This window comes from Mustela putorius, unplaced genomic scaffold, assembly GCF_011764305.1.
Source record: "Mustela putorius furo isolate JIRA1106 unplaced genomic scaffold, ASM1176430v1.1 tig00000827_pilon_pilon_pilon, whole genome shotgun sequence".
Lineage (NCBI taxonomy): Eukaryota > Metazoa > Chordata > Mammalia > Carnivora > Mustelidae > Mustela > Mustela putorius.
The window spans coordinates 7,106,516-7,131,579 of NW_025421489.1; the positions used below are offsets into that span (position 1 = coordinate 7,106,516).

A 25,064-nucleotide genomic window follows, 5' to 3' on the forward strand; every position below is an offset into this window, starting at 1 on the left:
TTCTGGAAATTTACACTACACTTGGTATTATACTACATTTGTGATGATTTAGAATTAGTGCCTGCCTATTTTACTTATTAATCAATTTAAAGAACTAGGACATTGGCATTCATTGGTAATTTTAATTGTACAATGTACATCGTAGCTTTTTTTTTTTTTATCAGAAAGTCTAGAGGCAGTGCATAAATACTGTCATTTATCCATGAAGGCATTGTATGGATTGACTAATAATATTATAGATGATAGATAAAACTGTGTCTACACATAAGCAATGAACATAATATTATGATAATACAGGTAAGTCAGATTGACTAAATCAATAGCTTCAATTGTCTCGAAGTTCAGTTCAGTCCCTGTGTTCATTCTGGTGTTTGAAGAGCACAGACGATTAGAGGGGCAAAGTCATTAGCTAATAAAAGGTGCCTTTGGAGAAGTAGTAAACTGTAGAGGACACACACTCTCTCAGGATACCATACTAACCAACCACATATAACATTTCAGGGCTAGTCACTCAATATTGAAAAAAGTTCTCTTCTAAGGGTTGATTGATAACTCATTAAAAATTAAGTTATTCATAATGAGACAAATTACCAGTTAATAGCTGAATGTCTACTACTTAGTCATCTGTGAAAAGTACCATCATAATACAATTGATACCTGCTTTCGTTTTTAATTTTTTTCACACAGCAGTTATTATCTTTGAGCATTCACTATAAAAGTGTGTTGTACAGACAGAATGATTGTGTGATTGTTATTAACTTTTCCTTCCTTTTTAGAGAGATGACATTTATGTTGCTTTTAATATTTCTTCTCCAGATGGTTTCCCGTTCATAACTTCTTCTTAATGTAAAACTAATACTAGCATAAAGAAACTGCATCAGGAGAAAAACTTGCTGTTAAAATGGATGACAAACATATCAAAAACAAAGTTTAAAAAAATTGTACAGAAAATGTTCTGGATTCCTGACGATATTCTCTTTAAATATCAGTATTTCACTACTCAGGCATGACTGCATCTTATCCTTAAAATCTAGAATCATTTTTAATTATGTACATTTCTTTCATTCGACATGGTATATAATGCATTTAATTTTAGATGCTTATTTATGGGCTCTCTATATCCTCTCCTTAGGTTTATCATTCCAGTATCATGATATAAATAGGTTTATAATGTGCTATCAGTACAGCTGAAAGAAAGAAATCTAGTTCTCCAGGTGTTTAGCTAACATAAGGGCAAACATGCATAATCTTCCAGTATAAATACAAAATGGCCATTGTGTGTTCTTTAGAATGATGTCATATACAGGTTCTGCACTATTGTATTTCCATGTAACTGACTCCCTAACACACAGAACCTATAAAATCATTGTTCTCTATCTTTTTTGATTCTCTGTAACCACCCTTGAACCTTCTGTTCCACCTTATCTAACATATGACTTTATGTATGACTCTAAAGATACCAATACAATCACGATAAATTCTATTTCATTCTCTCTACCTCAAAATTATGTCACTTTTTCCTTTCCCTTTTGTAGGGCTAATCTCAGCTTAAGATTTCAACACTTTATCAAGCATTCTATAGCTATTAGCATTCTATGGCTCCATTTATTTCAGTTAGAGAACTTTTCCAGGTCCTTCAATCTCACATTTTCTACCAATTCCTTTCTTATAACTTGTAAACATAACCAGGGTGCCCCTCTTGATTTAATTTTATATCCTTAAATTTCTTGCTCTGTATACCTTTCACTCAACCTTTCCCACAGCCCTTCACACTTTAATGCAGATGACCTACAAATCTAAGCCAGGATGGAATGCAGGTGTATACCTTCAAACGTTTGTTGAATATTCCACTTGGAACATACAACTGTTGTCTCAAAATCAAAAAGCCTAACATGAACTCATCATTCACCTCTCCAAATGAGTTCTTCTCAGAGATTACTGATTAAGTTCAGAGCATGAATCTTCTCTTTTCTTAAAGATTCTACCTTTGGGGCTCCTGGGTGGCTCAGTGGGTTAAAGCCTCTGCCTCCGGCTCAGGTCATGATCCTGGGGTCTGAAATCAAGCCCCGCATCAGGCTCTCTGCTCAGCAGGGGGCCTGCTTCCTCCTCTCTCTCTGCCTGCCTCTCTGCCTACTTGTGATCTCTATCAAATAAAATAATCTTAAAAAAAAAGAAAAGATTCTACCTTTGAAGTTATCTTTGGTTCTACATTCCTCATTTCCATATTCAGTCTATCACCAACACTTTGTCAGTTCTCTATTTGAAAACTTAATTCTCTCCTTCCCCTGAAGTTTATAACCTCTGTCCCAGTTCCATTGGTCCAAGCCCCTGATTTATTTAAGAGCCTATTTTTTTTTTCAGTGTAGCCTTCATTGATCAATTTTACAAACCCAAACCACATTAATCTTCTTTAAGAACGCTCTTGTGTTATTTCCATGGCTCAAAATATCGGGTTTTTCATACTATTTGAATATACTCTCCTAAACCCCTTACCTTGCATAGAATAACCTTTACTTTGATGCAAAACGTTTTGAAACTGAATCTTAAAATGACCTCTGTGCCAACTAAATTTTTCAGAAAACTATCTCTTAAATAAAAACCGATTTTTTTTTCAAATTTTATGTTTAAGATTACTTTCCTCTATTTTTTGAGTGTTTTCCTTAGTTTTGGGGGGTTCATTTATCTGTCATTCCTTCTCTCTCTTGTAGAGGACAGAAGTGCTATTTTATTTGACAATCCACCCTCTTTCATTCAGATAGCCAGACATGACTTGAAGATTATCTAAGCAATCATGATGGGCAATGTTTTCTCTTTCCTCATCTTGATTAGTTTAGCCATAGTCCTGGGATACAATCTAGACATTGAGCCTTACTGTGGAAAAGGCACCTAGGAAAAGATTGCCTTTTTCTTAAAAACAAATCAAAAGAAAGAAAATCCATTTATTCTTTCTCAGGCTATCACTGTAAAGATATGATCCTTGGGACCGAAGAGATTATATGGGTAGGGTAACTAACTTTATTACAAAGTCATTTACATGAAAATAGCCCTGGATAAAGAAGGAAGGAGTCCATGTAGTTCTAATGTTTTGATAACAGAAATTGCTAAAATCAACCAACTCTAGGATTCTTGCTTTTGACCTCTTGCTACAGGAGATAATACAGCTTCCTCACTGTATTAATTAAACATTGGTTGGTTCCAAGCAACTGAAAACCCTAAGTAGTAGAAGCTGAAACAGACAGGAATTAATTCATCTCAGTTAAAAAGAGGCCAGGAAGTTGTCTGTTTAGGGTTGGTATTGTGGTTCAGCTGTGTGGTTGTGAAGCACATATTTTCCATCTGTTATTCCTGTCACCTTCTCATCCTCCTGCTCATTCATGGTTGCAAAAGGACTGTGGTACTCCCTAGTATCACATGTGTTCAAGGCATTGAAAAAAGTGGAAGAGGAAAAGAGAAGTGACTTTTCCTCTAGTCTGGTGTTTTTCCTTCTAAAGAGATACCTTCCCCAAATTCCCATGTATACGTCATTGGCCTCTGGTGGCTACAAGGAAGTCTGGAGAAGATGGTATTTGTCGTTGGTCGCAATGCCACCACAAATAAAATTGGGAGTTCTGTTTTTAAGAAACACAAAGGAGGGCCAGGCAACCAACAGGAATTACCATGATGCTAGGCTGGCTGATGTTGAAGTTTCTACTGTAATATTTAGTAATGTATCTTCTTCATTCCATCTAGTAGATCACAGTTGTCTTTGAATGTTCAACTTCCGTCCTATCTTTCCCTTTTCAAAACACGTCAGAGTATTGTGCACGTGTGTTTTATGGCACGTAACAGTGATTATAGTTATTATTACTCATTTAGAAATCCATTACCTTTTTTTTAAAGATTTTATTTATTTATTTGACAGACAAAGATCACAAATAGGCAGAGAGGCAGGCAGAGAGAGGGGGAGGCAGGCTCCCTGCTGAGCAGAGAGCCCGATGCAGGACTCCAATCCCAGGACCCTGGGATCATGACCTGAGCCGGAGGCAGAGGCTTTAACCCACTGAGCCATCCAGGTGCCCCTCATTACTTCTTTATTGTGGATTGTCACTGTAAGTGTTTACCATTGAATTACTATAAACATTACTATGTGGGCAGTATTCCTACTGCCCATAGTGGTTCCATATATAGCTATTAAATCATAAATGATATAAGGAACTTTGTAATATTTCTTGATAATGATTATGTGGTCAGTACTTTCAAAATGGTTATTGCTCTTGATAAAGTATTTTCTAAATTGTGATCTTTGTCATGATCCCTCGAACAGGCAAAGTATTACCACCACCGTCTCAACAAATGGCATTTTCCCAGTAGTATGGTACTCCAGCCATACAGTGGTATGGTCAGTGTAAAATTGATCAACTTACTTATATATTTTTAAGAGCTGGCTCCATAATTATTTTTAATTCATCACATTCACATATTTGCCCTATTGAGCTATACCACAATACATAATACAGGGATATTTAATACTTTCTCCTCAGCATGAAATGGCTTCATAGAGTGCTGCATTGAGAAGGATATGGAAGACTTTGGGTTCAGTGGGAAAGAAGGCTCTGACTGGATAATCATGTTTGTGGCTGCTGTAAAAGGCAGCAGAGTATGCACCCATCTGCATACACCCTGCACATCCCTAGCTTAGAGTATAAAGCAATTAATACAGGCGTTAAGTAATAATTTTCTTCCAAGTAAAAAAAGAGCGCATTTTGGGACTTTATGGTTTCTTTTAAAAAGAATCGATTTCATTTATTCCAAACCAGGAATTTTTCTAATAGGAGTTAGAGATACAAAATAAAAATTTACCTTTGTTTATAACCTACAGTAAAAATTTACTTTTGAGGAATTGCTGAATTTATTTTCTGGTAAGTATATAAGGTATATATAATACATCCACTTTGGCAAATTTCAAGAGAGTATAAAAATAATGAATGAAAGAGGCTGACATTATCAATCCTAGAAGACTGAACAAATACATTCTTTATATTATTTAATTCTCAAAGTACTCTATAGAACGGATGGGATTCTAGCTAAGATAAAGATGAGGAAACAAGTCTCTGAGAATTTAAATAGTTGCTGAACATGAGAGGGCCAACATCAAAATGAAGACCAGTTTAATAAACCAAATGTCCATTTTTTCCTTATTTTTCTCCAAAGGCCATTTTGAAAATTTTATAATTTATTTCATCATCCACAACAGATTATCTGATTGCAGGAATCTAACCCTGATGTCTCCAATGTATCCAAAAGACTTTCAACATAAAATACTGATAGGGGCGCCTGGGTAGCTCAGTTGGTTGAGCGACTACCTTTGGCTCAGGTCATGATCCCGGACTTCCAGGATCGAGTCCCGCATCGGGCTCCCATCTCCTTTGGGAGTCTGCTTCTCCCTCTGACCTTCTCTCTCATGCTCTCTCTCACTCATTCTCTCTCAAATAAATAAATAAAATCTTAAAAAAAAATACTGATCAAGTCACTTTGCAGAATCAATAAGTCACCCGTATACCCACGTGTGACGTGGAGTGCTCCTTTTGGATGTGAGCAAAGTCTGTCAAAGGTCTTAAGGAAAATGACCATTTCATTTGTCAACATATTGTTTTAATTTTAATAAAATCAAATTCTGCATGCGGTTGTCCACCAAAGCTGAAGGCAACACTAACAAATATGAGCATGCAACTGACTCAGGTTCTGAAAATCAAAACTGCCTCTGTGTATTTTTACATCAATACATCAAGTAGCTGTGGGAAAAATAAAAATCATATAAAGCAGTCTGAGAGGAAAAATGAGTGAAGCCAAGGGTGGGGGGTGGGGGACGACAAAAATCAGCATTCACATTTGAAAAACCAAAATAGTAACTATTTGGGTTGTACAAGCCGATATTTACGTTTCACGGGCACGTGCACACACGTGCGCGCGCACACACACGCTTGCCTTCATCTGTACTGTGCAAATGTGCTGTGATAGCCTTATTATGAATAGTGCATGTTACATCTCAAAAGTAATCAGAATTCTTTTATAACCAACTTTTTCAAAAAGCAGAGAACACCGTATTTTGATATATCCCCTTGTATCCCCACCTAGGAGAAAGTGAGTTTCTGAAATCTAAGACAATGTCTTACTCATTTTTATATATTCAACACTTAGAAAGCTTTTCCCAGCCCATACTAATAATAGGAGTAAATGGAAGAATATAATTTGTATATAAATATTTTCAATACAGGTGCATCTGGAAGTGAGAGGAGGAACATTTACTGCCTGTAACTATTTTTCTTTGTGAACAGGACAGCTCTCCTTCCCCTCCCTGGATTATGTATGTCAATGTCACCTTGTTCAAATTATTTTTCTTTTAGAAAATTCATTTTATTTTGCAGGTGATTTTTTCTTTGACTTTGGATTGGATATTACTTATTTTCATATGCAACCAATGAATCGTTTACCACTACACCAAAAAACTAATGATACTATATGTATATAGGATACATATATACTATAATGGTACTATATGCTGATGATTTTTTAAATACTCTCTACTTGTTATGTCTGGTGGGGAAAATAGCGATTTTACAAACGTTTTGGAGCTTTCTTTTGAGCTTCACTAGAATCGGTTCTCTATAGTCAGTATCAAAAAATGTATTTTTGGGAGTACTTTAAAAAAGCTAGAAAGAACACTAGGAAAAAAAAAAAAACTAAGTTAAACCTAAATAGAAGCTTATAAAAAAAAGAACAGTAGGAAGTATCTTTCAATATATTATGAATTTCATTTGAGAGTGCATATATTATAAAGGTAATATATAATAGTTTATAAAATTAAGATTATAATACTGTGGCATTGGTAGTACAGTTTTAGGAAGTGCCAGTGATTTTTCACTCCCTTTAACACTTTGATTTCAAATTAAAATATAGCATTAATGTTGAGAAATTTATGATAAGTGAATTAAGTCCATCACAGCAAGAAAAATACTATATGGTTCCAAATACTGGTGTTAGATAGCCAGATTGTCAAATGCATAGAAACAGAGAATCAAATGGTGGCTTTCAGGGGCTGGGGGAGGGAAATTGGAGCATTAATTGTTTAATGGGTATAGAGTTTCAGTTTTTCCAGATGAAAAATGTTCTGGAGATGAAGGGTGGTGATATCTGGACAATAATGCCAAAGCACTTAATGCCACTGAACTATACAGTTAGAAATGGTTAAAATGGTAAATTTTAATGTTATGCACATTTCACCACAATTTAATGAAACTAATAAACACAAAAGAAGATAAAATGAACACTTCAGAAGCATCATTACTATAAGATCTTGAGGAATAAAAAGGATATTGAGTTAAAAAGAAAAATTTTAACATGACTTCTATGATACTCCTTACCTGTACATGCATGAAATTGTCCCAAAGGTAGAATCTAACCCCACTTTCTCTGTTTGAATTGAAGCTAGACATTTTAATTTGCATGACCACTAGAAAGATCCAAGAGTGACCTTCTAGAATTTCCGAGGCTAAATCATATGAATTCTTCCTGTTTTTCCTGTGGCTCTTGGAATGTTTGCTCTTGAAAGTATTTACTCTGGTAAAAGCCAATCCCATTCAAGATATCTGACAGTCCTGTGATAGTCCTGTTATGGAAAGCTCAAGCCATATTAGATAGCCCTGGAGAACGAGATGCTATGTCAAGCCAAACAGAGAGATCAAAGAGTAAGAATGTGCCAAATCCGGAGGGGAGGAAGCCATCTTGAAAGTGACCCTCCAGTTCCAGCGATACCTGCTGGGAGCCATGTGGATGAGAAACAACCTGCCTTGCTGATTTCTTTCTGAATTACTGATCCACAAAATTGCGTACAAAATGAAACTTTTTTAGGGTAGTTTGCTATGCAGCAAACTAGGGTAGTTTGCTATGTTTAGGGTAGTTTAGGGTAGTTTGCTATGCAGCAAACCCTAATTGCAACAGGTAGCTTATATGGTAGTGAGGTTCCCTATGAATGCCCATCAAAAAGAAATACAAAAAAAGAAAAATTCTTTGGATTTAAATACATGCTCATATTTTAAAACTACATATTTGGTTTTATGCATGACTTCTAAAAATCACTTGAATTAAAGTTTGAATAAAATAACCAATGTGGCCAATCTAGTTCCATTTTCCCAGAGCAATGTAACTGATAAAATTAATCATTTACTAGTATTTATTTGAAGTGCTCATTTTTAGCCTTATCTATAAAATCAATCTTCTGGAAAAGGAAATAAAAACCAATGAAGAAATGTAGACCAACAGGTCAGTTTTGGCGATTAAAATTCTGACACCCTCCTCCCCCTGCAGTTCTGTGCAATGACATGTTGAGAAATTTTTAGGACAAGATTTGCAGTGGTGTTTAGTATGGGGATAAAACAGTGGAGCGGGCTGAGATTTGGATGTGTGGATAAAGAACCTGGGGAAAATGTTTTGACTATTTTAAATCTCCTCTAGTGCATGGAAAAGAGTATTTCCTCTCCGTCATCAATGCCAATATGTTACTTTCTTAGTGTAGCAAAATCTGTGCTGAACGGGCTGCATGAGAGCAGACAGATCACTTACCACAGTGAGCTTCATCAGACCCATCAGGGCAGTCTGGCTTATAGTCACAGACAAGGTGGGACGCAACACACTTCTTGTTGTGGCACAAAAAATCAGTGGCTTCCGGGCAACTCTCAGAAGTCTCTCCCACTGGGGAAAAATAATAAAAACAAAGTCATTTTTATAATATTTCTTTAAAATTCTAATATCCCTTTTAGTGGTTTTACAGATACACTTAAGTTATTGGTTTTAATAGCTGTCCAAGGCAGGCTTCTAGACACCTCTCCGCTCTCGGTCTCACAGCCAGTTTTCCAGCAAATTAAATAGACTGTGCTTTCAAAATCATCCATTGCCTAAATCCAACATCTTAATCCATGCACTAAAATGTTTTGATTTGGGTGCCAGCTTAGTTTGCTAGTCTCATTTTCTGCAGCTCTCCTGGTAAGCACCTGCAGCTAAACCACAGTATGCCCTACTCCTTAAGGGCTCATGAAGAGATCACATGTTCATTTCTCCGTGTGTGCACATCTGCTACCTCCTTCACCTACATTGGCCATTCCTTCTTGGGCTCCTGGTGGTCTGCTCAACCTCAAGACTCCAGGAAACTGTTCCCCTCTCCCCTTGTTTTGCCTTTTCTTTGCCAGCCACGCCCCAGGTGGGTATGCTATGTTTCATGCCACCGGAAGAACCCTTCTATTCCTATGTTAAATGTTTACCACCTCATAGAGGAGCTGCATTACAGCTCTGTCTGCCCCTCCAGTTTCCAAGCCCCTTAGAAGCAGGAGTTTGGGTTGCATTTTCTTAAGCTCAGCATAGCTCCTAATCCATAGTTTGTGTTTAGTAAATTCTGGCTATAGTAACTGAAGGCATAATGGTTTTATCTAAAGGGAGTTTAGGAACTAGCATAGAATTTTCAAAGCAATTCATACTTTTTAATTGAAATATAATGAACATACAGTTATATTAGTTTCAGGTGTACAATACAAAGATTCACAATTCTATACATTACTATACATTACTCAGTAGTCATTAAGTGTATTCTTAATCCCACTTACCTCTTCTCACCCATCCCCCAACCCCTTCCTCTCTGTAGTCATTACTTTGTGCTCTATTTATGAGTTTGTTTGTTTTCTCTTTTTTTTTTTGCTTGTTTGGTTTCTTAAATTCCACCTATGAGTGAAATCATGATATTTGTCTTGCTCTGACTGACTTATTTCACTTAGCGTTATACCCTCTAGTCCATCCACGTTGTTGCAAATGGTTAAATAATATTCCACTGTGGGTCTGTACATATATGTGTGTGTGTGTGTGTGTGTGTGTGTGTATACACACACACATCTTTATATATAGGGTATGGTGTGTGTGTATATTTACACATAATATATATATTATATATATAAATATATATTATATATATTAAATATATTATATTTACATATAATATATATAAATCTACACACATACCATAATCATTCATCTACAAATGGATATTTGAATTGCTTCAATATCTTGACTATGTAAATAAGGCTGCATAAACAGAAGAGTGAATATACCTTTTTGAATTAGTGTTTTCATTTGCTTTATATAAATATCCAGTAATGGAATTACTGTATCATAAGGTATTTCTACTTTTAATTTTTTAAGGAACCTCTACATTGTTTTCTGCCGTGGCTACACCAGTCTTCATTCCCACCAATGGTGCATGAGGGTTCTTTTTCTCCACATTCTTGCCAACACTTGCTATTTCTGTTGTGTGTGTATGTGTGTGTGTTTTGTGGGGTTTTTTTTTTTGTCATTCTGACAGATAAAAAGTGATATCTCATTGTTTTGATTTGCATTTCCCTGATGGTTAGTAATGCTGAACACCTCTTCATGTGTCCTTATGCCATACATATGTCTTCTTTAGAAAAATGTCTGTGTCCTCTGTCCATTTTTTTAATGTGATTATTTGGGTTTTTTGGGTACTGAGTCATATCAGTTCTCATATATTTCAGATATTTATCCCTTATCAGATATATCATTTGAAAATATCTTCTTCCATTGAGTAGATTGCTTTTTTTGTCTTGCTGATGGTCTCCTTTGCTGTGCAAGAGCTTTTTATTTTGGTCTAGTACCAAGAGTTTAATTTTGCTTTGTTTCTCTTGAATGAGGAGACATGTTGAATGGAAAAATGTTTCCATTTTTCCAAAGAAATTTCCAAAAAAATTACTGCCCATATTTTCTGCTAGCAGTTTTATAGTTTCACGTCTCATATTTAGGTCTTTAATCCATTTTGAGTTTATTTTTGTGTGTGGTGTAAGAAAGTGATCCAGTTTCTTTCTTTTCCATGTAGTTGTCCGGTTTTCTCAAAATCATTTCTTGAAAGGACTATTTTTCCCCATTGTATATTCTTGCCTCCTCTCTAGCAGATGACAATATAAGTGTGGGCTTATTTCTAGATTTGCTATTATGTTTTATTGATCAATATGTCTATTTTTGTGCCATTACCATACTGGTGTGATTATTACAGATTTGTAGTACATCTTGAAATCTGGGATTGTGATACCTCCAGATTTGTTCGTCTTTTTCAAGACTGCTTCAGCAACTCAGGGTACTTTGGGGTTCCATACGAATTTTAGGAATATCTGTTCTAGTTCTATGGAAACTGTCATTGGTATTTTGATAAGGATTGCTTTAAATCCATAGATTGCTTTGAGTGGTATGGCCACTTTAACAATTTTCACAGGTAGGGTCACCTGGGTGGCTCATTTGGTTAAGTCTCTGCCTTCGGATCAGGTCATGATCTCAGGGTCCTGGGATTGAGCCCCAAAGCATCGGGCTCTCTGCTCAGCCTACTTGTGATCTCTCTCTCTGTCAAATAAATAAAATCTTAGAGATGCAACATGGGGGGGGGGGCTGGGGGTTAGGAAAAGAATAAATGAAACAAGATGGGATTGGGAGGGAGACAAAATGTAAGAGACTCTTAATGTCACAAAACAAACTGAGGGTGGGCAGGGGGGATGGGAGGTAGGGAGAGGGTGGTGGGGTTATGGACATTGGGAAGGGTATATGCTTGTGCTATGGTGAGTGCTGTGAAGTGTGTAAACCTGGCGATTCATACACCTGTACCCCTGGGGCTAATAATACATTATATGTTTGTAAAAAATTAAAAAAAAATTAAAAAAAAACAATTTTCACAGGTAAATTTTACTAAACATTTAAAGAATACCAATTCTTCTCCAACTATTCCAAAAAAATAAAAGAGGAAGGAAAGTTCCCAAATTCATTCTATAAGGCCAGATTTATTGATATTGAAACCAGACAAAGAGATATGTAGGCCCATATCTCTGATGAGCAAAGATGAAAAAATCTTCAACAAAATATTAGCAAACTGAATCCAGCAACATGTGAAAAAACTGATTCACCACAATCAAGTGGCATTTATTCCTGGGATACAAGGATGGTTCACTATTCATAAATCAATCAACATGACATCAGATTAATAAGAAAAAGGACAAAAACCATATGATCACCTCAAGAAATGCAGAAAAAACATCGACAAAGTACAACATCCATTTATGACAAAAACTACCAACAAAGTAGGTTCAGAGGGAACATATACCTCAACATAATAAAGGCCCTATATGAAAAATCCACAACTAATATCATCTTCAAGGGAGAAAAAGAAGATATTTTCATCTAAGATCAGGGCAAGGACTGTCTACTCTCACTTTTATTCAGGGTAGTACTGAAAGCCCCAATCACAACAATCAGATAAGAAAGGGAAATTAAAAGCATCCAGATTGGTAAGGAAGTAAAACTTTTACTATTTGGAGATGACATGACACTATATATAGAAAACACTAAAGACTCCACCAAAAAACTGTTAGAACTAATAGATGAATTCAGTAAAGTCACAAGATTAATAAATTAATTAAAAAAACTAATATACAGAAATTTCTGCATTCCTATACACTAATAATAAAGTAGTAGGAAAAGAAATTAAGAAAACAATCCCATTTACAGCTGCACCCACAATGACAAAATGGGAGGAAACTTAACCAAGGAATTGAAAGACCTGTACTCTGAAAACTAAAAAACATTAATGGAAGATGTTGAAGATGATATAAAAAATATTGGAAAGATATTCCATTTCCATAGATTGGAATAACCAACATTGTTAAAAGTCCATATTACCCAAAGCAATCTTAGCAATTTACATATTTGAGTATCATTTTAAATCACAGGAAGTCCAATGATGACACTTTATACCTTTACAGAGATGTGCATTAATGGTCCCAAACTGTTTTTAATCTAGTTCAACAAATTAAATAAAGCTCACAATTCCTTTGTTACAGATTATAACAGGTACATAGCTGATGTGCCTGAGATAAGGGTAATTTACTCAAAGTTAGGTAGTATTTCCATGAAGAAAAAGAGTAAATCTCTTGATAAAAATGCAAGTTTTAACTTCTATAATTTCCAGAAATAATTTACCAGTAAAATATAGTATAAAAATGAAGAAGGAAAAGAAGGCATCTAAGAAAATGGCAAGTAGTTTAAGTATGGGCATCAGCAAGAAGAATTAAAGGTCATGTTCACTGAGTGGTTTATAGAAGAAGCTTTGCCATATAATTTTTAATTAACACTAGTGAGAATTTATAGTTAACTCAGAGCAGTATGTGGGTATTATTTAGTATGCAACTCTATGCATCGGGGATTATTTTATTTCTCCATGCCATAGGCTGTGGAGCCCTATATAATTACTCCACAGAGGAAATGTGTTTTGACTTTAAATAATTCACTCTTTAGTTTTTAAAAAGGACTAGAATGGACTACATGTCTAAATGAGGCTCATTTCCTTAACAATATAGAGTAGCAATGACATGAAAAGAAATCAAGTCAGCTCTTTGCACTGCAGTAAAGCAAGCAAAGACTAAAATATCTATAGTTTAGACATCATCCCAAGAAAAAAGAAAAGAGCCTACAATTCTAAGAGAAGTAGATCTTCTTTAAGACAAGAATATAGACAGACAGTTGTTACCAAAAACACGGTGAGTAGAAAAGGCAGATTATGTTAGTGGGACTGTCTTACACATATTCAGCGACTTTCAGGTTTATTCAATCAAAATGATAAAAGTAGTACCTCCTACCTGGTTGACAAATATGTGGGATGAACAATAATCTCACAGATTCCACAGTTAATGCTATAAGAGTGGAAAGAACAGTGGTGCTCATAATAGAGGGTTGAGATAATAGGGCTGGCAGAATTGAGCATATGAAAAAAAAAAAAGAACTAGAGTTAATATTTTTTTTAGGAAAAAAAAAGGGCACCTGGGTGGCTCAGTCAGTTAAGCATCTGACTCTTGATTTCTGCTCAGGTCATGATTTCAGGGATGTACGATCGAGCTCCACGTCAGGCTCTGTGCTGAGCATGGAGACTACTGAATATTCTCTCTCTCCCACTCTCGTTGCCTCTACCCATCCCTCCCCTGCAAAAAAAAGAAAGAAAGAAAAAGAAAAAAAAGGTGGCAGAATCCTAAAGACCTAAAACCAAAGCATGATAAATCAAAAATCCTACAATGAAGAAAAGGTCTGTAGAAGAATGTAGCTGAGATATTTAAAGATTTTTATTTATTTTATTTATTTGACAGAGAGAGATCACAAGCAGACAGAGAGGCAGGCAGAGAGAGAGAGAGAGAGAGAAAGGGAAGCAGGCAACCTGCTGAGCAGAGAGCCTGATGTGGGACTCGATCCCAGGACCCTGAGATCATGACCTGAGCCAAAGGCAGCAGCTTAACCCACTGAGCCACCCAGGTGCCCTATAGCTGAGATATTTAATGCGATAAAAGGATGATGCATATGTTAAGACTAATCTGCTATGGATTGGAACAGACTGTCACCAGCCTGAAAGTGACTCCAGTTTAAAACTGGCTTTATTCTGCTTTGAAACAGAACTGACAATCAAGAAGCTCTCGCCCCTTTAAATTTCTATTTGGATTAAAAGTTTCATTATACAGAACTAATCGTTCTGTAGATTGTATTTGCCAGCAAACATGAGTTTTATCATCTTCTCAAGTGATGATATTCAATATACCCTCCATTGCAGACAGTAAATTTCACATGGACACACATCTTTCAGCACCTTCATTTCTCCTACAAAATATACTAATCATATGCAAGACATAATAGGCATATTCCCTGCCTTTGAAGACAATGCTATTTAGGTGGTAATGCCATGTCTTCTCAGGTGACTCTGTTCTGACCACTTCTCAGATTTACCTTGTTTTTGGTGACTTTTCCTAGTTGGAGAATACTGGCCAAGTCTTTCGTAGCATGCCTTTCTCCTGGAATTTGGGTTTGTTGTTGTTGTTGTTTTATTTGTTTTCCCCTCATGATTAGATAGAATTAATGGTTTGGGGGAAGAAAGACTACAGAAGTGTTATTTTCATCAGGTAGTGACAAGAGTATAAACTATTAATAGGACTTGGTAGTGCTCCTGTTGACCTTGTTCACCTGGCTGGTGTAGTGCCTGCCATGATTCTCCACTGTAAGGTCTCTTTTCTATCCCTTTCCATACTGCATTCTTCGGAAGGGAATCACTGGGTGTAGGCCACATCTACAGTGATCTACAGTCCCCCTCCTTCATGGCAGGGAATCTACATAAATTAGCTAGAATTCTTATTCATGGAAAATGTTTCTTCTCTCTCGTTTACTTATTTATTCAGCAAATATTTATTTGGATAATCTGAATATTCAGTAAATATTAGTATGGACTCAAGAATATCTTATAATTTGAGTCACAATACAATGCAACTTTATCTTATTGTCCAACTTGTTCCAACTTTGGCCAAGTGGAGCTCTTTCACTTGGCTCCTCGGTTCCTTTGATATACCCACCGATGTAGGTTTCTCTTTTTGCACACCACCTTATCTTGTAGCACTGCAAGTTGCTTCAGGCTCATCTTGCATGTTTTCTGGCCCAGTCCTAGGATCAGCCATCAGCCATTTCTCTAAGAAATGGTAGGTCCTTTTTTTAGCCTTTTTAAAGATTTTATTTATGTATTTGAGAGAGATAAAGCAAGAGAGAACAGAGTAGGAGGGAGGAGCAGAGGAAGAAGCAGACTCCCCACTGAACAGGAAGCCTGATGCAGGGCTCCATCTGGGACCCTGGGATCATGACCTGAGTGGAAGGCAGACACTTAACCAACTGAGCCACTCAAGCTCCTCGCCCTGGTTCCTTTTACTGGAAAATGTTATATGAAACCAAGCTCTGGGTACTAGGTTGCTCCTTGCCACTGAGATGTCATTGTTTCTAAGCTCTAATGACTTGAAAAGTCATGCTATTTTTTCAGTTAAAAAAATCATCAGTATTATCTCCTCAACTAATGTCTTTCCTTGAGTCTCTGTTTTCTACCTCTGGAAGTCCTATTAGAAAAATGTTGCATTTACTCCTCTGATCCTCAGTGTCTCTGTTTTTTTCCCCTCTGTCCTGTTTTTTTCCCCTCTTTCCTGTGCTGCATTCTGGTGAGTAAGATCATATATATTTTTTATATGTATATATAAAAAATATATACACATGTGTGCGTATTATATATATATATATATATATATATATATATATATATAAAGATTTATTTATTTAGAACACATGCAAGTGGGGGAAGCAGAGGGAGAGAATCTTCAAGCAGATCCACACAGAGGGCAGAGCTGGGGCTGATCTCATGAGGTCATGCCATGAGGTGAACACAGAAGTCACTGGCTTTACTGACTGAGCCATCCAGCTGCCCCAGACCCATATTAATTTGATGATTTACTCTTCAGTTTTTTCTCTAATCTCTTTGTTTCACTTTTCCATTGATAATTATGTTCAGTTATAATTTTATTACTAGTTTAACTCTTTTTATTTAGCATCCTGCCTATTCTTTTTGTCATGCTTTCCTTTTTTCTGTATCATAACCCCATTATGGCCTCAACAGCATAAATTTACAGTGGCTTCTGCACTGTCCTTGATGTTAAAGTGGTTCTAAAAATTTTAATATTAATTTGCTGTTTGGAGTTCTCACTCTTAACATCATATTCCATCCTATATGTGGAGTGGCACAATTTCGTGGTTTTGGTTTCATGACGGTAGCTCCTGTTTTGTTTGTTTTTCCCAGGCCCCTAGACAGACAACAAATTATCTTTGAGGGTTTTCTGGAAAGGACTGGGCCTTATGCAGCGGTTTCACTGTCTACCTTTCCCATTCCCCTATAGGACTAAAAAACCCGGTCTCCAGATACTATACTCTATGGCCAGGTCCTCAAAACCTTTAGGCCACTGGGAAGTTAGCATCCACTTATGATCTAGGTTTTGAATCCCTTCTTATGATCCTAAGACTGGTAGATTTTTTTTTTCTTTCTTTAAATTTAGTTTGGAGTACTAATTTGCACTTTTCAAAGTATTTTTATATGTTTTAGTGAGTGGGAAGCATATCCCACGATATAATTTTGTCAGTTCTTCCATCGCCTAAATTTCAATATAAATTTAATATTTAAAAACTGTTAATGTCTTAGACCATGTATTCTAAAGATAACCCAAAGAATGTCCCATAAAAATTTTCTCCCAATAGTTCTTTATTTAATATAAACATTACTCTAATTGCATTTTATTCAATGGTAGATCTATGCTTTAAAAAAGAATCCCTGAAATTGGCATATATGATTTTTTTTGTATCTTGTGTTCACTTAAAGGTAAACATATATCAACATCTGAGGGCATCCATTGAAGCAGAAACATTAAGATGCATTTGTACTGTCTGAAAGAGGGAACATTTTTACAGGTTAATATGTGGGTTTGCCTGGTCATTTGTCTGTTTTAACATCTTGATTATCTTTGGATAGTTTTTATGGAAGGTATGTTTCAAAAGTTTTATCATTCTAAGTAAGTTTACCTCTAGTGAGAACTGGTAGTGCTCAGCAGTAAATATCAATTTTTTTTTTAAGATTTTATTTATCTTTTTTTTTTTTTTTTTTTTTTTTTTTTTTTTTTTTTTTTGACCAACAGAGATCACGAGTAGGCAGAGAGGCAGGCAGAGAGAGAGGAGGAAGCAGGCTCCCCGCTGAGCAGAGAGCCCAACGCAGGTCTTGATCCCAAAACCCTGGGATCATGACCTGAGTGGAAGGCAGAGACTTTAACCCACTGAGCCACCCAGGCGCTCCATCAATACCGATTATTAATGGTCAGTCCAAATATGAGGACCAAAGTAATGATCTGAACCCCCATTCTTATAAAAGCTCTGTGCCCTTAGGTAAGCCATTTAATATTCATCTCTAAATGGGAATACTGAAAATCAGTCTCCCATAAAAAGTACTAAATGTTTACATCTAGTGATGTTATCAACTTAGAATCTTGTATTCATTCATCCTAGAAACATGTATTAAGCCACTGTCGGACAACATGGTAGATATTGCAATTGTTCTTACCTTCAAAGAATTTATAACCTGGGGATAAAAATTTATTAGTAAAACAGTATGGATAACACTATAATTAAAGATATTTATGTGTTGCCCTCAGAAAGCAATAAAAAGTCCAAGATTACAGTGTTGCATTAATAAATATTTAATGCAGTTCTATCATTGATGGCCTTTCAAAGTGTCTGTCATCTCAGCTAGTCATTTAACCAATTAGAAAGATAGACTGGACCACTTGACCGAGACAAAGCGGTTCCTCTATGAATCTCCTTTATAAAACTCCTTTCTTCTCAGTTTCCTTAACAAGAAAGTTTGGCAACATATGGAAGGTTCGGGTCTATTTGAAGGAAGAGCAACATCTGGTGTAAAAAAGAAAAAGGCTAAAACACATTTTGGAAGAGGATCATGCACCCCAAATCTTCCTTCACAGGTGAACTGTTTATTTCACTTGAGCACTCTCCTGCTCTGTAAATGCAATCGGGGCAAGTCTGCAAATGAAAGGAGATCTCAACATTGCTGACAACTTAATATCACATGACCCGTATTTTCAAACATCTGGAAATTAACAATACCTTCCATAGTTTCTATTCAGCAGAAGCATTTAAATCTATCTTATGTTAGAAAAATTGTTAGGTTTTAAGAAGGTCAATGCACATATCAGGCAATTCTTAGCAAGACCTCTGAAAATGTAACCTCAGTGGTCTCCGCGAAGGCAAAGTTCAGCTTGTGTCAAAATTATCAGAAGTGTTAGCAGAGTTAGTGGACCGTGTCTTGGTATACAGCAAGGGTTTAGGAACATACCAAAATAAATAAATAAATAAATAAAATGAGATTCAACTGGTGATACAGAATCAAGGTGCACGCTAAAATCTCTAAAGACTGATATTTTCATGTTTTTACGCAAAAAGATGATTTCACAAACTATTTCTAGGTTTGTATGAACGAAAATATTGATATTTTTATTTTAGATCAGGACATATGTTAAATATCCAGTGTTCTTTATGGATTCTTTGTATTCTTTAAGAACAATGGACTGCTGAACCCCAGGCAATATATCAAATCAGTGACTCAAAGGTTTAGACAGAAAAACATTATTAGAATGCCTGAGAAGGAAGGAAGGAGAAATAATAAGGAAATAAAACACCACCACCACCCAAACTCAGAATGTGATACTTTTATGCATGAATGCTTTAGTGGTTTAGTGATTCAGAAGTGCTTACCATTCCCACCTCTTTTCTAGTCATTATATACCACAACAGGATGCTTGTTCAGCTATCTGGTGAGTTCCTAATTACCATTTTGAAAGAAGTATTAACCGTGTCCATTCTGGACTTCACTATTGCCTCTGGTATGCGAAATGCCTTTCTTTTTGAAGACCCCTGTTCCCTTAGCTCCTTGGCTAAAGGAATCACATTCCTGGCCCTCTGACATTTCTTTACCTTCCTTCTCATCTCAGCTCCTTTTAGCCCAAGACTTTTAATTAATTAATTAATCAATCAATCAATTAATTTTTTTTTTTGAGAGAGAGAGAGCATGCAAGTGAGTGGCAGGAAGGGACAGAAGGAGGGAGAGAATCTTAAGCAGGCTCCATGCTCAGCAAGGAGCCAGATACAGGGCTGGATCTTGGACCCTGAGATCCTGACCGGAGCTGAAGTCAAGAGTCTGATGCTTGACTAACTGAGCCACCCAGGCACCTGTGGCTAAGACTTTTAAATGCTAACAAAACAAACTGTGATCCTCATTTATTTTCTTTTGTTCTTCCTTGGACATCATGGTTTTAGGTGCCACCTGGGCCAGATGATCTGATATCTACATCCCAATCTGTACCTCTTCCTGAATTTAGAAACCTACAATATATTTTTCTGTTGGATTTCTCTACAGCATATCAGACAAACTAAATATAACAAAAAATACACACACTTTCTTCTTTTGCCTACTTTATCTCTCCCACCTTCTTACATTACTTATAAACCTCATAATGCCTACCTATGTATGGTCCCAAACACACAGATTTTTCAACTATTTCTTGCCTGTATTCATGTTTCTATGCTCTCATCCCAGAATCCTTAACAAAAAGTGACCTTGATTTTCTCAAGGTTGGTAAAACTGATTTCAGGACATGGACTAAAAAAGAATGTGAGCAGTTAATTACATCTATTATTGATCTCTCTTGGTCCTATTATAGATTGGATGGGCTATAGCAATGGCCAATAACATATGCAATAAAAAACAATCCCATGTACGAAAATACATCTTAAAAATATAAGGAGTGAGAACCTCTCTGATTTTGGTACCATTTATGGGCTTTAATGGAGAATAAGAGATTCTAAAATGCTGAACAATCTAATTCAGACTTTGTAATTAGCCCATCTTGTCTATTATTTATGTAGTAAGGTTACTGTAGGACACTGTTATATAATTTTCAATTTATGTGCAAATTTCAGGGTCATACAATGATCAAGTTATGCTTTTGTGTGCAAAATGAATACAAACAAGTCTAATCACAGTAAATATTATCTTTGACCCTTTCCATTGAACTCTCATACATTTGTAAGATGTATAAAATTTTATTCTGCACTATATTGTCAATACACTATTTGAATCTGCTCTTCAGACTTTAAGAGGAGTACTATCGACTAAAGATGATTATTAAAACTGAGACTCAAAAAACACATTTAGAGGTACTTTAAAATTGTAAACAAATGATTTACAAAAAAAAGAGAAAATTTAAAATATTTTTTAACAAAACCTTAAAATATCCCTGAGCAAAATCTGTAACAACTGTGTGATCTGCTTAAATCAGTGGATCTTTCTGGGCTCAGGTTCTTTCTTTGACACATGGAGATACTGTAGGTCCTATATGAACTTGTGTGTGAACATCAGATGAGATGATGTATGCAATGTTTTTAGTATATGCTTGACACTTTGGTAAAAGTTCTGTTACCGTCAGTTCTTCCATTTTCTTCTGGGTTCTGGACTGCTTGTCTCTCAAAACCTTTCTTTATGTATAAAATGTGTTCTTCAAAGATTTAGCTAACAAAGAGTATATAAAGCTGATAAAACTATCCTATTTATGGATAATGGAAGTTCTAATTCATTCATCCCGGGCCAGCATTCTTTCTACAACAAAACACTGCTTTGTGAAACATTAATAATATTTTATATTATCATTTACTTTCTAAACAGAGTTAGAAAACAAAACCAGCATTAACAAATAATAAAAATTGTTGATTTAGGCTAGGATCACTTTGCAAGGATTAAATCAATACATTTTCACAATAATCTAATTGTAAAGAAGAGGCAGGGTAGCTAAATGACTTGTCCCAGGTTATACAGCTGAGAAATAGTAGAGTTAAAATTCAAACTCAGACAATGATATGAAATCCTATCATGTTATATAGTATCTAAGATCATCGCTTTTCCAATCAAAAATCTCTCCTTGTTTTGGAGAGAATTAATTGAAAGAATATAATTAAAGTTCATGTTATAAAAATAAAATTAAATAAAGTTCATGTTCTACACTTTTAAGGAAATTTGAAAAATGATAAAATATTTAATGTTTTCTTTGAACACAACATAAAACTTTTAGACTCAAAACACCTGGATACTCACTGGATTCACTAAAAATCTCAATTGCTTAATATGTTTCATAAGTTAGTTTAAAGAGAAGCTCACCAAAGAGTACATTATTTCCTAAAGAATAAAGCAAGACTGACATCTTGGGAAAAGATGTACATTTTAAATAGCTAACCTTTCAAAAATGGTATTATAACTTTTCATAATATATGTTATAGAACATTCTAAAACACCTTTATGTTACTATTATATTCTACATTTTTAAATATTATGGATGGAAAAATCACTTTTTGATTAGCATTTTGGGCAGTATGAGATTTTAGTCACCTTATTAAGATCATCTGAGAGGAAATACCTACATGTGTAATACAATATTGAAATGTTTTTTAATACAAGAGTCTTCAAAGCCAGAGATGGAACGGATTCAGCCAATTGGAAATTTCTGTTGAAATCTGGAGACAACTTCATTGGCTTAGGGCCAGCCCAGGGCAGAGGATGTATTGGAGGCTCCCGCACAAAACTGGGACCCACAGGCTTATACCTGCTCCATAGAATAAATGAGAAACCTGTCTCAGTGGCAGATGAATGTACATTAATATATGCAGATATGAAAATGGATGTGTGTGTGTGTGTATTCATATCCACACGAATCTAAAATTTCCATGAAATAACAAAAGGCTAAGGAAGAGCCAAGGTGCTCCCATAAGAGACTATAGACTCCAGAAGGGGGTAGAGTAATAGACCACCGAAACCTAAAAGACCTAGTCTGAGCCTCATGTGTTTAGAAATTTGATTTGTGACAGACCCGACATGCAGACTGGAAGGAAAACAAAGGACTAAATATATACATCATCAATCTTCAGGCTGAGCTATGGAGACATCAGAGAGTACATAAAGATTTTACAATGGAGATAAAGGAATTCAGTTTTAAGGAAATCAATTTTTAGATCTTCATTTCCAAATGCAAAGCTTCCTAAACTGCTCTGCTTGAGGACGCACCTGTGATTACTCTGGTTCTCCTTTATGCACCTGCTTTACCAGCACACTCCATACTTTGCAGAAGACAGACCTTTTCATCTTTCCTCTATCTGACATTCAGAGATATATATATATGGCCAGGTTGTGACAGGAGAGATGTGGTATTTAATGCCTCACACTTTTTATCCCCTATCTTTAAAAAAAAAAAAAATGACTCATCTGGATGGAGTTTCATGAGCTTGAAATAAAACAAAGTTAGCATGAGGCCACTTAATCATACAATATTCTTTACTACCAATGCATACATAACTAAAGCTACTTTTTTAAAATTAGGAAATTAGGAAAACTGGGGCACCTGAGTGGCTCAGTCGTTAAGCTCTGCCTTCATCTCAGGTCATGATCCCAGGGTCCTGGGATCAAACCTAGCATCAGGCTCTCTGCTCAGCAGGAAGCCTACTTTCCCTCTCCCACCTCCCTCATTTATGTTCCTGCTCTCACTGTTTCTGTCAAATGAATAAATAAAATCAAAAGAAAGAAAGGAAGGAAGGAAGGAAGGAAGGAGAAAGAGGGGAGGGTGGGAGGGGGAGGAAGAGAAGAAGGGAATTAGGACAAGTGAAGTATAAATGTAAACAGGTTTGATATTCACAAGCTCTCATCAAAGTTGTCTTCGGAAGTTTGATACAAATTAGAGAACTGCTCACAGTGAAAGCTAGAGAAGCATACGCACCCACAGAAAAATGGCAGTCCTCAGTATACATTAGTAGCTATAAGTCAGCAGTTCAGCTCATCACCTCAGAAAACTGATTCTCTATAATGAAATCACTGTGCTTGATGAATAAATATGATGGCTGAAGCCACTGTTCAACAGACTGTGTCACAAATTATGGTAGATTAAAAACAAAACTATGCCTTAGAGCAAACAAAACTATGGTTTTACTGAGAAGAAGAGAGACAATAGCCAATAAGCACATGAAAAAATGTTCACCGTCATAAATGCAAATTAGAGAAATACAAATCAAAACCCAAATGAGATACCACCTCAAGCCCATTAGGATATCTCGTAGTAAAACAAAATAAAGAAAATAATAAATAATAAATAATAAAATAAATAAACACAGAAAAATAAAAATGAAAATGAAAAATAATAAAATAAATAAATAAAAATAAATAAATGAAATAAATAAAATCAATAAATAAAAAAATAATGAGGAGGAGTCAAGATGGCAGAGAAGTAGCAGGCTGAGTCTACTTCAGCTAGCCGGAGATCAGCTAGATAGCTTATCTAAAGATTGCAAACACCTGAAAATCCATCGGCAGATCGAAGAGAAGAAGAACAGCAATTCTGGAAACAGAAAAACAACCCCTTTCTGAAAGGTAGGACCGGCGGAGAAGTGAATCCAAAGCGACGGGAAGATAGACCCCGGGGGGAGGGGCCGGCTCCTGGCAAGCGGCGGAGCAACCGCGCACAAAATCAGGACTTTTAAAAGTCTGTTCCGCTGAGGGACATCGCTCCAGAGGCTAAACCGGGGCGAAGCCCACGCGGGGTCAGCGTGGCCTCAGGTCCCGCAGGGTCACAGAAGGATCGGGGGTGTCTGAGTGTCGCAGAGCTTGCGGGTATTGGAACGGGAAAGCCGGCAACAGAAACAGAGCCGACAGTAAGCTCACAGCTCGGTGTTACCTTGAACCCGTCGCAGGCTCGGTGAGCTCGGAGCGCGGCCGGAGGTCAGGCAGACGGGAGTAACTGGGCGCTGTTCTCTGAGGGCGCACTGAGGAGTGGGGCCCTGGGCTCTCGGCTCCTCCAGGCCGGAGACCAGGAGGCCGCCATTTGTATTCCCGTCCTCCGGAACTCTACGGAAAGCGCTCAGGGAACAAAAGCTCCTGAAAGCAAACCCGAGCGGATTACTCACCCTGGCCCCAGGTAAGGGCGGTGCAATTCCGCCTGGGGCAAAGACACTTGAGAATCACTACAACAGGCCCCTCCCCCAGAAGATCAACAAGAAATCCAGCCAAGACCAAGTTCACCTACCAAGGAGTGCGGTTTCAATACCAAGGAGAGCAGCAGAATTCCAGAGGAGGAGAAAGCCAAGCACAGAACTCATGGCTTTTTCCCTGTGATTTTTTTTAGTCTTGCAGTTAATTTAATTTTTTTCTTTTTCATTTTTTGTTTTTTTCTCGCCTTCTGGTAAATTTTTTTAAACTTTTATCTTTTTATTTTTTAACGTTTTTTAACTAGTTTATCTAATATATATTTTTTCTTTTTTATATTTTTCTTATTTGTTTTCTTTTTTTTAAAATTCTTTTCTTTTTTTTTCCTTTTCTTTTTTTTTTTTCTTTCTTCCTTTTGAACCTCTTTTTATCCCCTTTCTTCCCCCTCATGATTTGGGATCACTTCTAATTTGGTTAAAGCATATTTTCCTGGGGTTGTTGCCACCCTTTTAGTATTTTCCTTGCTCCTTCATATACTTTTATCTGGACAAAATGACAAGACGGAAAAATTCAACAC

At 36.3% G+C, this 25,064-nt stretch overlaps 1 protein-coding gene across 1 annotated transcript in view; it reads right to left on the bottom strand.

Annotated features, from left to right (window-relative positions):
- MALRD1 (MAM and LDL receptor class A domain containing 1) overlaps positions 1–25,064 on the bottom strand; it is a 753,919-nt gene that overhangs the window by 231,421 nt on the left and 497,434 nt on the right. The window contains 1 exon segment of the mRNA XM_013058904.2: positions 8,599–8,727. Coding sequence (XP_012914358.2) covers positions 8,599–8,727 — 129 coding nt within the window.